This window comes from Periophthalmus magnuspinnatus, chromosome 7 (genome assembly GCF_009829125.3).
Source record: "Periophthalmus magnuspinnatus isolate fPerMag1 chromosome 7, fPerMag1.2.pri, whole genome shotgun sequence".
NCBI classification, from domain to species: domain Eukaryota; kingdom Metazoa; phylum Chordata; class Actinopteri; order Gobiiformes; family Gobiidae; genus Periophthalmus; species Periophthalmus magnuspinnatus.
Window position 1 is genome coordinate 24,073,472 of NC_047132.1, and position 12,114 is coordinate 24,085,585.

At 35.6% G+C, this 12,114-nt stretch overlaps 1 protein-coding gene across 1 annotated transcript; it reads right to left on the bottom strand.

The window, feature by feature from the left end:
• Positions 1 to 434: 434 nt before the first annotated feature.
• top1b (DNA topoisomerase Ib) lies at positions 435 to 11,927 on the bottom strand. The gene is made up of 21 exons (XM_033970294.2): positions 11,812 to 11,927; positions 11,505 to 11,529; positions 10,353 to 10,449; positions 9,187 to 9,286; positions 8,778 to 8,833; positions 8,114 to 8,209; positions 7,945 to 8,035; positions 7,769 to 7,851; positions 7,337 to 7,452; positions 7,143 to 7,264; positions 6,934 to 7,056; positions 6,654 to 6,841; positions 6,285 to 6,429; positions 5,996 to 6,139; positions 5,712 to 5,897; positions 4,615 to 4,683; positions 4,378 to 4,492; positions 3,715 to 3,842; positions 3,458 to 3,552; positions 3,226 to 3,375; positions 435 to 2,294 (listed from the first exon to the last, which is right to left on the bottom strand). Exons 1-21 carry the CDS (start codon positions 11,842 to 11,844, stop codon positions 2,192 to 2,194), a joined length of 2,265 nt encoding a protein of 754 aa, XP_033826185.1. The 5' UTR covers positions 11,845 to 11,927; the 3' UTR covers positions 435 to 2,191.
• Between the last annotated feature and the right edge of the window lie 187 nt (positions 11,928 to 12,114).

Sequence of the window (12,114 nt, forward strand, 5' to 3'; positions counted from 1 at the left end):
GTTCACTTCAAATCACTCAAAGCGCTTTAAATACGCTTTAAATATAACTAGTTTCTTTGTCCATAAAATAGACTGTGTATATACAACTGGTAGCTTATACGCTTCCTATCTATCTATCTATCTATCTATCTATCTATCTATCTATCTATCTATCTATCTATCTATCTATCTATCTATCTATCTATCTATCTATCTATCTATCTATCAGTATTTTATTTTGAAAGATATCAAAATACTTCCTGCATGCCTTTCAGAATTTTCTTTCATGACTTAACTGAATCAAACCTAATTATTAGTTTAAGTGTACCGTTTGTTTACAAGTGAATCCTAGATGATTTGTTTTATTTCAGAGATCCATTTAATCTTAATATAGTAGCACATCAAGACACAAATGCACAAATTGTTTTGTAACAAGTTTAATTTTTTTTTTTTTTAACTACAAAGCTACAATAAGCATCCAACCATTCAGAACATGAGTGATAAATATTTAAATTAATCAAAACAGCAAGAATAACGACGTCTCGACCACACTCACATCTGGAAATTAGGACACTTGCTTAATCATATAAATACAAAAGAGTAGCACAATTAAATGTATGGATTTCAGTTATTTTTGGCATAGACCACATCCATTACAAAAGTCAGCCTGAAGCTCAGCAACATAAACATAGCTGATTCAAATAAGCACAAGGAATGTCTATGTGACGCACCCAACCATCAGGCTTAACATGATGACCAGTGACAGGGGACATCCATACACAGATGAAGTTTTGGCTCACAGTAGCTGCGTTAAGAATAGGGGGAAATGGACAAGTAGAAGGGGGTTGATGACTAAATTAGAGCATTTCAAAAATTGCTCTTAATGCGGTGTTCTATGTTTGCAATGATCATCACCTTCCATCAGAGACATGTGGTCATAATGTTTTGCCTGATAGGTGTATGTGCAGTGAGGGAAGGCTTTAGCTCATAATGCATACAGCTGGATGAACAAAAATATATACATCCCTGAAATAAAATGCAAAACTGTAAAGTAATAAATTTATGGCAATATTAATATTAACAAGTGCTAATAATGGAGATGCACACAGTCCTTTGTCTGCCAGGTGCATTTTGTCTTAACATACAAAAAACCTCAATAAATATTCATGTATACTTTCCTTCCTATCACATGGCTCTCACAGGTCCCCACACATTTACTTGTTAACAATCCTATGAGAATATAGAATTTTGTCCATAAATATGATGGCTTACTAATCTAAGTCATCTCAAATAAAACAAAAGTGTCCATATTTGGGGCGGACATCGGCTACATACATACTATTGTCATAATTCTAGTGTTCCAAGAGTTGTAGTTTGATCACATGATTGTTGATTCTTGAGTAAATTCATACATACACACTGTAATAAGTCTTCTCTGGTGATCAAGGCGCATGTCTACTGTGCAATAGCCACATCAGCAGTCAATACAAACTAATAATGTAATGATCTGATATTTTGTGTTCAGTTCTTTGTGTTGTTGTTAATATAACTGCTTTTGCATGAGACACTTTGCTTTGCCCAATAAGTTCTAGAGAAGGTTCTATTCTTCAGTTACTGGTCTGTTTTGGAGACTGGCTCTAATGAGTTGAGCCTGCTGTTGTGCTGTTGTTTTGTCGTGGGTTACAGCCTACAGTAGCCCTTGTGTTCAGAAAATAAACAACTAGAAGAAATTCGGCGTGTTTTCTTACACCAGAACACACGCTACAATATTCATGAAGATTATATAGTGATGATTATGGCTTACAGTTGATGACAAAGTCAAATTTAAGTGTTTCATGAATCTTATAATGTGATCATGTTATTTAAATCATTGAATAACAATAATCATGTAAATAAATAATACGGATGGTAGATATATTCTTATGTTACTTTAAGTTTTAAGTGCATATAAATTGTATTATAAAAACACAAAATAAAATTAAAATGAAATGCATTTTATAATTTAGATTTTGTTACCAAGTCAGATTATATTCATTTCACCTTTTTTAAAATAACTATAAAACCTCTAAAATAATTGCCTCCAGGGACATGCGCCTGTATTTGCTTTTTGTTCTTTACAGCCCTGCTTTAGCCACAAAGTGGATTCATTTGACATCAACAGGAAACCATCTCTACAATCAAAGGTATGACGAAGGAAATACATTTGTGTGTTTTAAAACTCATAATCCTTCTCTGCCATGTCAATCGCCCAGGCAAACTTCTCCCTCTGAGTTTTATTGTAGATCTTCTCAATCGGGATGCCATACTTTTTACACCTAGACAGTAGAGCAGAATTAGATTAGCACAGTTGTAGAGGCTGTTAATTTGTCAAAAAGAAAAACATTAATTTATGCTGTTGTATGCCATTTACCCAGGTGTATTTTCTACTAATAACAACTAAATAACAAGAGGGTTACTTGAGTGAAAGTAACAAATCTTACAAGTACTGCTTGAAAAACTATTAGAACAAAGGAGAAAATTCAAATTTAATGATTGTTCCTAAAAAGGGGGTTGCACTACTACATTACATCATACCATTATTAGCTGTAGAATTATAGCTGTACAAAGTTTCATAAAGTTTGTGCTTCACTAGGTTCTACATAAATAACTGGTTCATATAAGGCAGACTCTGTCCCCTACTCCAAGGTCCAACACTGTTCCCCTCTTGGACGTCCCACATGGAGGAAAGAAGCTCAAAAACAAACTCCATTGTTCCCTACTCTCACACACTTTTCTTCCTCTGATTTCCCATCTAAAACAGTTGTCCCTTGTTCTACAATGCAACACAACTTCCTGCCTTTTTGTCATCAAGGTAGATATACACACTTCCTCCATACAAACAGACTGGTAAAATTAAGGGAGTCAATTCAGTGCTGGAAAATACAAGTAGATATGTAGTACTTATTAATACTATTGATAACAGTAGGAGAAGTACAAGATGATTATGTTAGTATAAAGCAATTGATGCATTAGTGGTAATAAAGTAACATGTAATGTTATTAATTGTGTAAATGTTAGAGTTAATATAAGTGTGTCATACTGGAGTTAAGATTACACTCAATACTTTCAGCACTGAATTAATAAACTAACTGTTATTTTATAGAAACATTTTTTGGAGAGAGAATGCTAAGAGTAGTTCATAGGTCACAGAAATGATGGTACTAGTGCCATCAGTGGTTGTTTCGCATGGTGAACCACAGTCCTTACCAGGCGACAGAGATGCGTGGGTCCAGGTAGTTGAGTTTGGACGTGCCCAAAGCGATCTGTTTGTTCTCCTCTCTGTCTGTCGCCTGCATCTGGAGTTTCATCAGCTGCTCCTCTATTCTCTGGACAGCTTTTCGCTTCATCTCCACAGCTCTGACAGTTCACAATAATGCAAATTCATAACACAAAAACTTAATGATGATTTAAACATGCTGTACTTTGCCCAGTGTCTTACTTTTTGCTCTTTTCATCGTGGGAAGCCTTGTGGTCTGATTTAGCAGCTTTTAACTGTTTCCGTGCTGTAGACAGCTGACTTTGTTTGTCATCAATCTGACATCAAACAAATATATTAAACTCATTTCAATTCACATTGGTACAAGTCTGGTGTTTTGGTATTTAATAAAGATAAAAAATATATTTAAATTATTCACAATAAAGTCCAAATAAATTGTACATCCAATTTACAGAGCATGCTAAACGTATAGAACTCACTTTGGTCTGGAGGTTTTGCATTGACTTTTCAAAGGTTTTGGGTGGAGCTCTCTGGTGGTTACAGAGAATGGCCACTGCCCGGTTGGCTCTGTTGTACGACAGTATCTTAGCTGGGACGCTGTCATCACCTGGAGACAATACACATGTTTGTTAAGAGAACAAAAACACATATTCATCCATGTTGAGTGACTATTTCCAGTGGAGAAACACAACTAGAAATGTATGTACAAGTAAAAAGCTAACAGATTTTATGATTATTATTATTATTATGCACTCAAAAACTCTCTGGTATATTGCTAGTATTCAGATGCTTTAGAGAAGCTTTTTTCAGACAGCAAAGCAAAGCAGGGTGGACAATGGACAGTCCTGGTCTAGCCAACACACTCTCATCCCAAAGTGTTACACAGTGGCCCACAGAAATCTTTCTTATGGGATTGTAACTAATAAAACACTTTATAAGTAGATGCAGACATCATGCAGCAGTCTGAAAGTGCTGCTTTAATATACAAATGAAAGGTTTCACAAAATTCTGTTTTACAGAAATTTTACTGCCATTGTCAATGGTAGGAAATGTTTTGCAACAGTATGAATTTATATAAATTTCAACAATGCTTAGGTTTGATTGTACCTCAGATTCAGGTTAGTGGAGCTGCAATAACTTACCACATGTGAGTTCTTTGAGCTGCTGCTGCAGAGTGATGGAGGCATTGTAGGTTCGAAACACTTTAGCTGTGAGTCCATCCATTAGCTCCTGTAAGTGCTTGTTTAAAATCGAAGTCTAAAGAAAACACAACAACTTTAAGAAAATACACACTAATACAGTAAAAATAAATGCAAACTAATTAAAAGTGAGCAAAAATTATGAACTAACTGTTCACACTGATCAAACTTTCAGCTTACATTTAGTCGGTCAAAAAGGTCATCTTCTGGCTGCTTGTTTTCGAGAAACAACTGCAGGTTTTTAAAGACCTGGAAAAGATACAATTAATTTATTTACAGTGTTTTTTAAAGTGCTATCTCCACCAGGAGATGGCGCTTTAACATAGTATCAACCAAAGAGCACATGTAGTAGCAAATATTGTATCTAAGGATGTGTTCACACCTGGGGTTTAGTCACTGTTTAGTAATAATTTTGATTTAGTGACTGTTCAAATGTAAACACACTTTAAAGCCCCAGTATGTAACTTTTGAGCCAAAATATAAGCATGATTGTTCATTTTGGTTGTGTTTATTGTGCTGAAAAATCTACAAAAAACATGCTTCCTTACTGTGAGAGAGCTTGCATCTTCACAAACCTGACTCTTATTTGGCCTGGAGGGGAGCCTCCTCCTCCTTGTTTTCTCTGGACTGTTGTTCATTTAGCTATAATCTTCCAAAAGTATGGCATTTAACATATTTATCTCCAAGGGGAATGTTCTGAAGTATAGTTTTAAATTTCTATTTTTATGGAATCATGCAGGTCACATGCCACCTCCATTACATACTATACCTTATACAATCTTAATTTCTTAAATCTAGGGGTATTAATGGACTCGGGAGACTTGAGCACATAAGTCCTTCCTATTGCTCACATGTTAGTGCTACATGAACCAACTCACTCTGAGGACTTCAGGGACCAGCCTCCTGCTGGTGCCTAGAGTCAGGACTAAATATGGGTAATCAGCATTTCAGTTTTATGCAGCTAAAACCTGGACCAGTCTTCCTGAAGATGTGAGACAGGCCTCTACTTTGACAATGTTTAAATCTAGGCTCAAAACTGTTCTGTTTAGCTGTGCATATGACTGAAAGGTTTTATTCTGCACTCTTTTAATGTACATTTTATGATTATTTGTGATTATATTGTGATTTTAATGTCTTTCTTATTCAGTAAAGCACTTTGAATTACTGTTAATTTTTGTGTACAAATTGTGCTATACATATATTATTTTAATTTTTAAATAATTTTAGCCACTAACATATGTAGCGAAAAAACAGCTACCTCCTCTACATTTTCTTACCCTTTTCTCTACTGGGATCTTGTTGTAGTAGCGAATTGAATCTTTTCCCAGGAAGTCAAACTCTACCACATACTCCTTGTCGTCCATTTTGGGATAAAGTTTGATGTGTTCGACCCTCAGAGAACAGCAGCCGACTGTGTCTGCTGTCTCCCCTTCCTCCTTTTCATTTCCAGCTCTTAGGGCTAACTGAAAAGATATACAGCTATTGAGTTATACATTTTAATACAATAATATAAATGTTAAATAAAGGTGATTACAAATGCTACAGATGCCTATGTCCTTACTTTGTCTATGAAGTAGAGTGCCACTGCCCTCTGTCTGATCCTCATCTCCTTTGACTTCCAGTCATCTCTGTACTGAGTCCGGATACGATCCACACACTTCTTCAGTCGCCTTGCCGTTTCATATTTTTGCCAGTCTTTCTCGCCCTAAAGACACAATATTATTAAGATACCATATGTTCTTACAAATCATTGTATAAACCCCAATCTAGACTGTTTAATAAGAAGGGTTTTTCATTGGGCAAGTGATATCAAATCAATATTAAGTGATATCAATATCATATTACTTTACCTTAATCCTTGAGCTGGGGTTCAACATAATGTATTTGATGGAGCCCTGAATATTTTCTGTCCAGGAGGCCAGCCAGGTCACCTTGTTGTCATGACGAACTTCCTTCCATTTTGTCCCGGGAGGAGGTTTGGGTATCTTGGAGTCCCTAAAATTGGAAATATTAAAGAACACATTACAAGAAACATAAACAAATAATATCTTTTACATTGTTGTTAGTGTATATGCTTATCATAATGTAATCCTGAAATTAATTTGCGTAACTTCATAGCTGTAACGATGCAAGGCTAATTTGCAGTTAATACAAATCAAACCCCTTCACAGTGCCCCATTTTTGTATCCCTTTTTAATATTAATAACCAATGTACTCACTTGCTGCAGTTGATGATGATGTCCTGAGGTCTGATGCGTCGCTTCAGCATTCCCATTTTTGGGTGGTCTCCTCGTCCTCTGAAAAGTCCAGGTGGCTCAATCCGAAAGTTCCCGATCCGCTCCTTGTGTTTGTCCATGATGCAAAAACCATATTCCTGAAGGATCCGCTCATTCTCCTCTTTGATTTTCTGCAAAATATAGATTGTAAAAAATAAGCCATTGATAAGCCATAATCAAAATACTACACAACAAAACTAGAAAATGATTTGTACTGTAATACCTGCTTTTCCTCTTTCGTCATCTGCTTTCTTGCCTCAGATTGAGCCTTGAAGTATGTACTCATCTCACTGAAGTCACACTTGTTTAGGTCAGAAATCTTTGACTTTTCTTCCGGAGTCATTTCCTTTAAATAGAAAAACATTGAAGTTGCACAAATGAATTTCAGGATCATGTTATTTATCATTTTAAAGGAAGTTGTGACATTCTTACTTTTCTCCAGTCTTTGAAAAAGTTCTTTCTAAAGATGTCCTTAGTGGTGTATTCATGGTCCAACATTTTGGCAAAGAAAGTGGCTACTTCCTCAGCTGGGGCGCTTAGCTTCATGGGCTTTCCTGAGAGACAAAAAATATTAATTGACTTTAATAGCCAAAAGCAGATCAATTAAAGGGATACCATCATAGTACCATCATAGTAAAACTTGACTTTGTCGGGCATAGGCTCGTACGGAGGTGCAAACACTGGGCCCTTGTGCTCAAGAAAGCGCCACTTTGATCCATCTGTGTATCTTTCCTCTTCCCACCTGGCCAGTTAACAAAAAACAAACAACATACATCTTTAAGAAAAACTAAAAGTGTTTTTTTTTTTTAAATCATCATCATCATAATTAGCATATACATGCGTCAGTAGAAAGAATAATAAGTATTACTAACTACTATGATTTATGTTTAAAGGTAACTGAAAATTCGACAAGTGGATTTGCTTCAGAATTTGGAGATCAAAATAATTCAGTAGAGTTTAAAAGAGATTTATGACAAAAATATATTTTTTGGAATTGATTACTGTATTTGTGATCACGGTTATCACGTGACTAAGTGCACAGCCCTATGAGATCTCACCATTTCCATTTCTCTTCCTCTTCTTTTTTGTTTTTCTTTCCATCTTTTCCACTTTTATCTTTCGTCTTCTTGGGTTTTATGTCCTTAACATTAAAGATATAAATTATACTACATTTCTAAATAGATCACACATTGTTTATTTGAAACATAAAATAATCATTAAATAAACTAAAAACCTCTTCGTCCTCGTCCTCTTCATACTCGTGTTTCCTCTTCTTGGCCTTTTTGTCATGTTCTGTTTTTGTCTTTTTCGGTTTATATTCAAACCTACAAATAATTCAATTAATATACAATAAATTGAATTTTCAAAGCATGTCAATTGAATTGAAATGAAATGATACCTACTCTTCATCATCATACTCTCGTTTAGCCTTGTGCTTTGAAACTGGGTAAAAGCCATTGTCTTCCTCAGGCTCACTCTTAATTATAGGACTTGAGTCTCTAAATGGGAATCAAATGTTTATGCTTTTCCAAATAAATACATTTTACAACAATTTAAATTACAGGTCCTATATTACACAAAATTGGCTCTTGTGAGCTTTAAACTATGTCAGAATATTTTTTCCTCCTCAAAAACATACCGGGAGTTCCGTTTTGTTTCATTCACACATGCTTGAGTAACCCTTTATTATTAGTCTGTCTACATTTCCAAAGCTTAAAATGATCTGTTCCACCTTGTGATGTCATATAGTGGTAGTTTTCAAGTTAACATCTAACTTTCACCTTTTTAATCAGTAGAGATTGGCAATTACAGGGCTGAAATTATCCAAATGGTTCTAGTGAATGTAAATTAAAAACACAGTGGAGCACTTCCTCTATTACCACATGACATCACAAGGTGGTCTCATTTGAGAGAAGAAGCCAGTCTAAATATGCAAGGTTTGTGTGTTAAACGGGTGTGAATGAAACAAAACTCCAGGTATGTTTTTGAGGAGGTAACAACATTATAACAGATGAGAAAATAGTGTAATATAAGCCCTTTAACAGTTGGAGTAAATAAATGATATACCGAACATATCCATTTTCTTTTTCTTTCTTAGGCTTCTCTGTATGGGAGGATTTCACCTGTGGATGAAAAACAAATTTGTTTTTATTCCTGTTCTAATCCTATAGTTGGGGATTTGTCTCAAAACCAGTAATTACAATACTGACTTGTCGTATAATAAATAATAGGTATGTAAAAACTTAATTGTTTAATTCTGATATTTGTTTTATTCTGGCCTGTTTTGGAGTTATAGTGCCAGTGGTATTTCTCTAGCATTGCATAGCACTTCAAAATGTGTTATTGTAACATGCCGATTTAACCCACATTTGTTTTGATCAAGTCTGTTTCAGCCCATGTTCTTATTCTGATCTTTATTTTACCATTTCCATGTGGTGCTAAGTCATTAGTGTGAAATGCATGTTATAGGACCAACCTTGTCCTCTCTTCTCTTCTCTTTCTCCTTCTGTTTTTCTGAGCCGTCACTGTGCTTCAGCTTATCTTTGTGTTTTTTCTCAGAGTGTTCTCTATGTTCACTGTTTTACAGAGGGGTTAAAGGTTAAAGGTTTAGGGTAAAAAGAGACACTTGTGTTATTGTATGTAATGTGGCTTTTTTAACAAAGGTGAATTAGCTTTATCTTACAATGGTATAAAGACAAAAATCTCCAAGTTTATGGATATCAGTAGATGTGTTGAGTCAAAAATGTGACGTGTTACAATTTTTCTCAAAATTGCAATAATGTGAAATGGCCCATAGAAATGCATTGGACAGTTTTGGAAAATAAATTATGCTTTAAAGAAAAAGAGATTGTGCTTCAAGGCCCCTTACTACTCTTAAGCATTCTGACTATTCGCATGCATCTCGACTCAGTCTCCCCCACAAAATATCATGGGTCTCTTTACCCAAGTTCTATTGGATACTATTGATTGTCTAAGCCATTAAAGAAGCTTGAATTTCTCTCTCGAAAATTACAATTACAATTTCCAGGGCATTGTGTCTGAAAAGCCCCACACCACGTTCCCATGACCAAATGTCACTGTTGGGATGGTGTATTTTGGTGTCTTATATGACCAGATTATAGTCCTTCAGTACTGATATACTTTTTGCATGGGCCATTTTGCATGATTACACATAACATTATTTTTGGACATTGGTTGATTCCACAAGTAGATTATTTAGGTTGTTACCAATATTTGGTGAAACATTAACAGGATCAACTGCAAAATAAACATTTTACGTAGAAAAGCTTTGACATGTCCAATACATTAGGGTCACTATAATATAAAGGCAAATAATGTACATCAATAACTGAATTGGGACATTGAATAGTAATTTCCCACACTCTAATTTATATAGTCTCAAACCATTTGCAAAATAAAACAAACATAAATAATTAGTATTTTCATCATTGCTTTTTAGATTTTTTTTTTACATCTGTTATTTTAATGGGCTGGTAATGTATTATGAACTATCTGAGACTGAGCAAATATAGAATAAGGCTATGACAGGCAGTGTAATGAAAAAAGCAAAAACAGTAGAAAACAGTGAGGCCAATGATTTGCATTATAATAAATATAGTGTTTTGTTGCCAAGTATCTCACCTGTTGCTGTGCTTGGAGCGCTCCCGTTCTTTGTCTTTCTTGTGGTCTTTGTGTCTGTGTTCCTTGTCTCTGTGCTTCTCTTTATGTTTGTGAGAGTCTACAATACAAAAGGTCAAATTGCACTTCATACAGGACTGTACTCTTGTCTCCAGTAGGTTAGACAACTCATACAACCACTATGGTTATCTATGAATCCACCAAAAACAACCTGTGGCATACTCAGAAATGGCTCCAGAACTTATAACTATTGCTCTTTCTATGTGCAATTATAAATGGTTATTACAATAAGTTAAATGTATTGTGACGTACACTGAGGATATCAAATGCCATGTACTTAATAAGGCATTATATTGGTCAAAATTAAATTATTCAAATCCAACCCATGTAGTAGTCTACCTCTTGAGAAAGTTGTAAATCATCCCCTCATAGTTGGATCCTGCTGTCCTGGCATTTCAATGAGGATACTATGTCAATTTTGTATTGTTTAGGTCCTGACAACAGAGTGCATGTTAAACCATTGGCGCACTTAGGCTATAATATTTTTGTTGCATGTTTTATCCCATATTAGTGACCATCTCTGTTGCAAATCTTAAACGAATTATTAGAAAAGTAAAATGCTTTGGTGTTGATTTGGTCATTCAGATGATCTCAAATGTTTATTATGGTATTTCATATGTAGGGTGAATACTTTGTCTTTGATAGTACTGTGTGCTCTGCGGTGGAGATAGGGGCAGGGAGAGCGATAAGCGCACAGCTCCAGCCTCCATATCACCGCTCACAGCAGCCTCATCTCCGGCGCCTGGCTGCTTCATCCAGAAAAAGAAAATGGCGTAGAGACTAAGTCCTCAGCCTCAAATCGGCCACTTTCCTCTCCAAAATTCACCAAGAATGCATCCACTTATGATAAATCTCTAACATGCAAAATAAACACGATGTCAAGGGCTTTTAGGATCACCCTTCAGATTAAACCATCAAAACGTGTAAATACAAATAAGAGGGGGTCTTTTTGAACAATAGCCGCAAGAGAGTGGAGGAGAAGGGACTTAGTCTCTGGGACGCCATTGCTGTCCTTTAAAAACTAACAGTAGACACATCCCTTTTGCACAAACATAACACATTTACTGCAAACAAAATGACACGGAGAGGACCTACCATTTCCTTTAGATCCACAATTGACCTAGAAATTGAGAAAACAATGCATTATAATATTAGATATTTTAAAAGGCCGGGTAGATTGGCAAGTCAACTTTCTATTGACAGAAAAACGTATTAGAAGACATTACACTTTAATTGATAAAGTATACAATCTGCAAACTATTAATGTGACCCCTAAAAGGAAATAAAACGCGCTTCTACTATCAATTGTGGTTTTATTCTTGTATGAAGCTGCAGTTATGTCAGCTCTAACCTGAAAGTCGCACAAACTCAGAGCCGCGGCTTTGCAAAGAACATGTGGTACCTGTGCGTCTCTGTGTTCATGGTCGCCGCTCATGGTGAAGTTTTTTCGGGGAATCAGCTAAGTTATCACAGGCAGACAGCGGGATGTGAGGCTCCAGGAACACGGTGACAGCCAGGAATGGAGTCCCAGTGTGGACCAACTGCGCATGCCCAAATCCACTATACTAAAAGACTACACAAGTGTCAACCCATAAGAACACTGAAAGAACTTCTGCCATAGCATATTCATGAATAAATGGTATAGTACTCACTTCACACATGGCATACATTTTGATTAAATGTAAAAAATACAAAAAAAAATGCC

Excerpts from the sequence above, each read along its gene's own strand:
- top1b (XM_033970294.2), bottom strand. The coding sequence starts at position 11,844 with ATGAGCGGCGACCATGAACACAGAGACGCACAG. Across the intron at positions 5,898-5,995 it reads CACTCTACTTCATAGACAAA|TTAGCCCTAAGAGCTGGAAA; the intron begins GTAAGGACATAG and ends ATATCTTTTCAG. Across the intron at positions 4,493-4,614 it reads ACCTTTTTGACCGACTAAAT|ACTTCGATTTTAAACAAGCA; the intron begins GTAAGCTGAAAG and ends TGTTTTCTTTAG.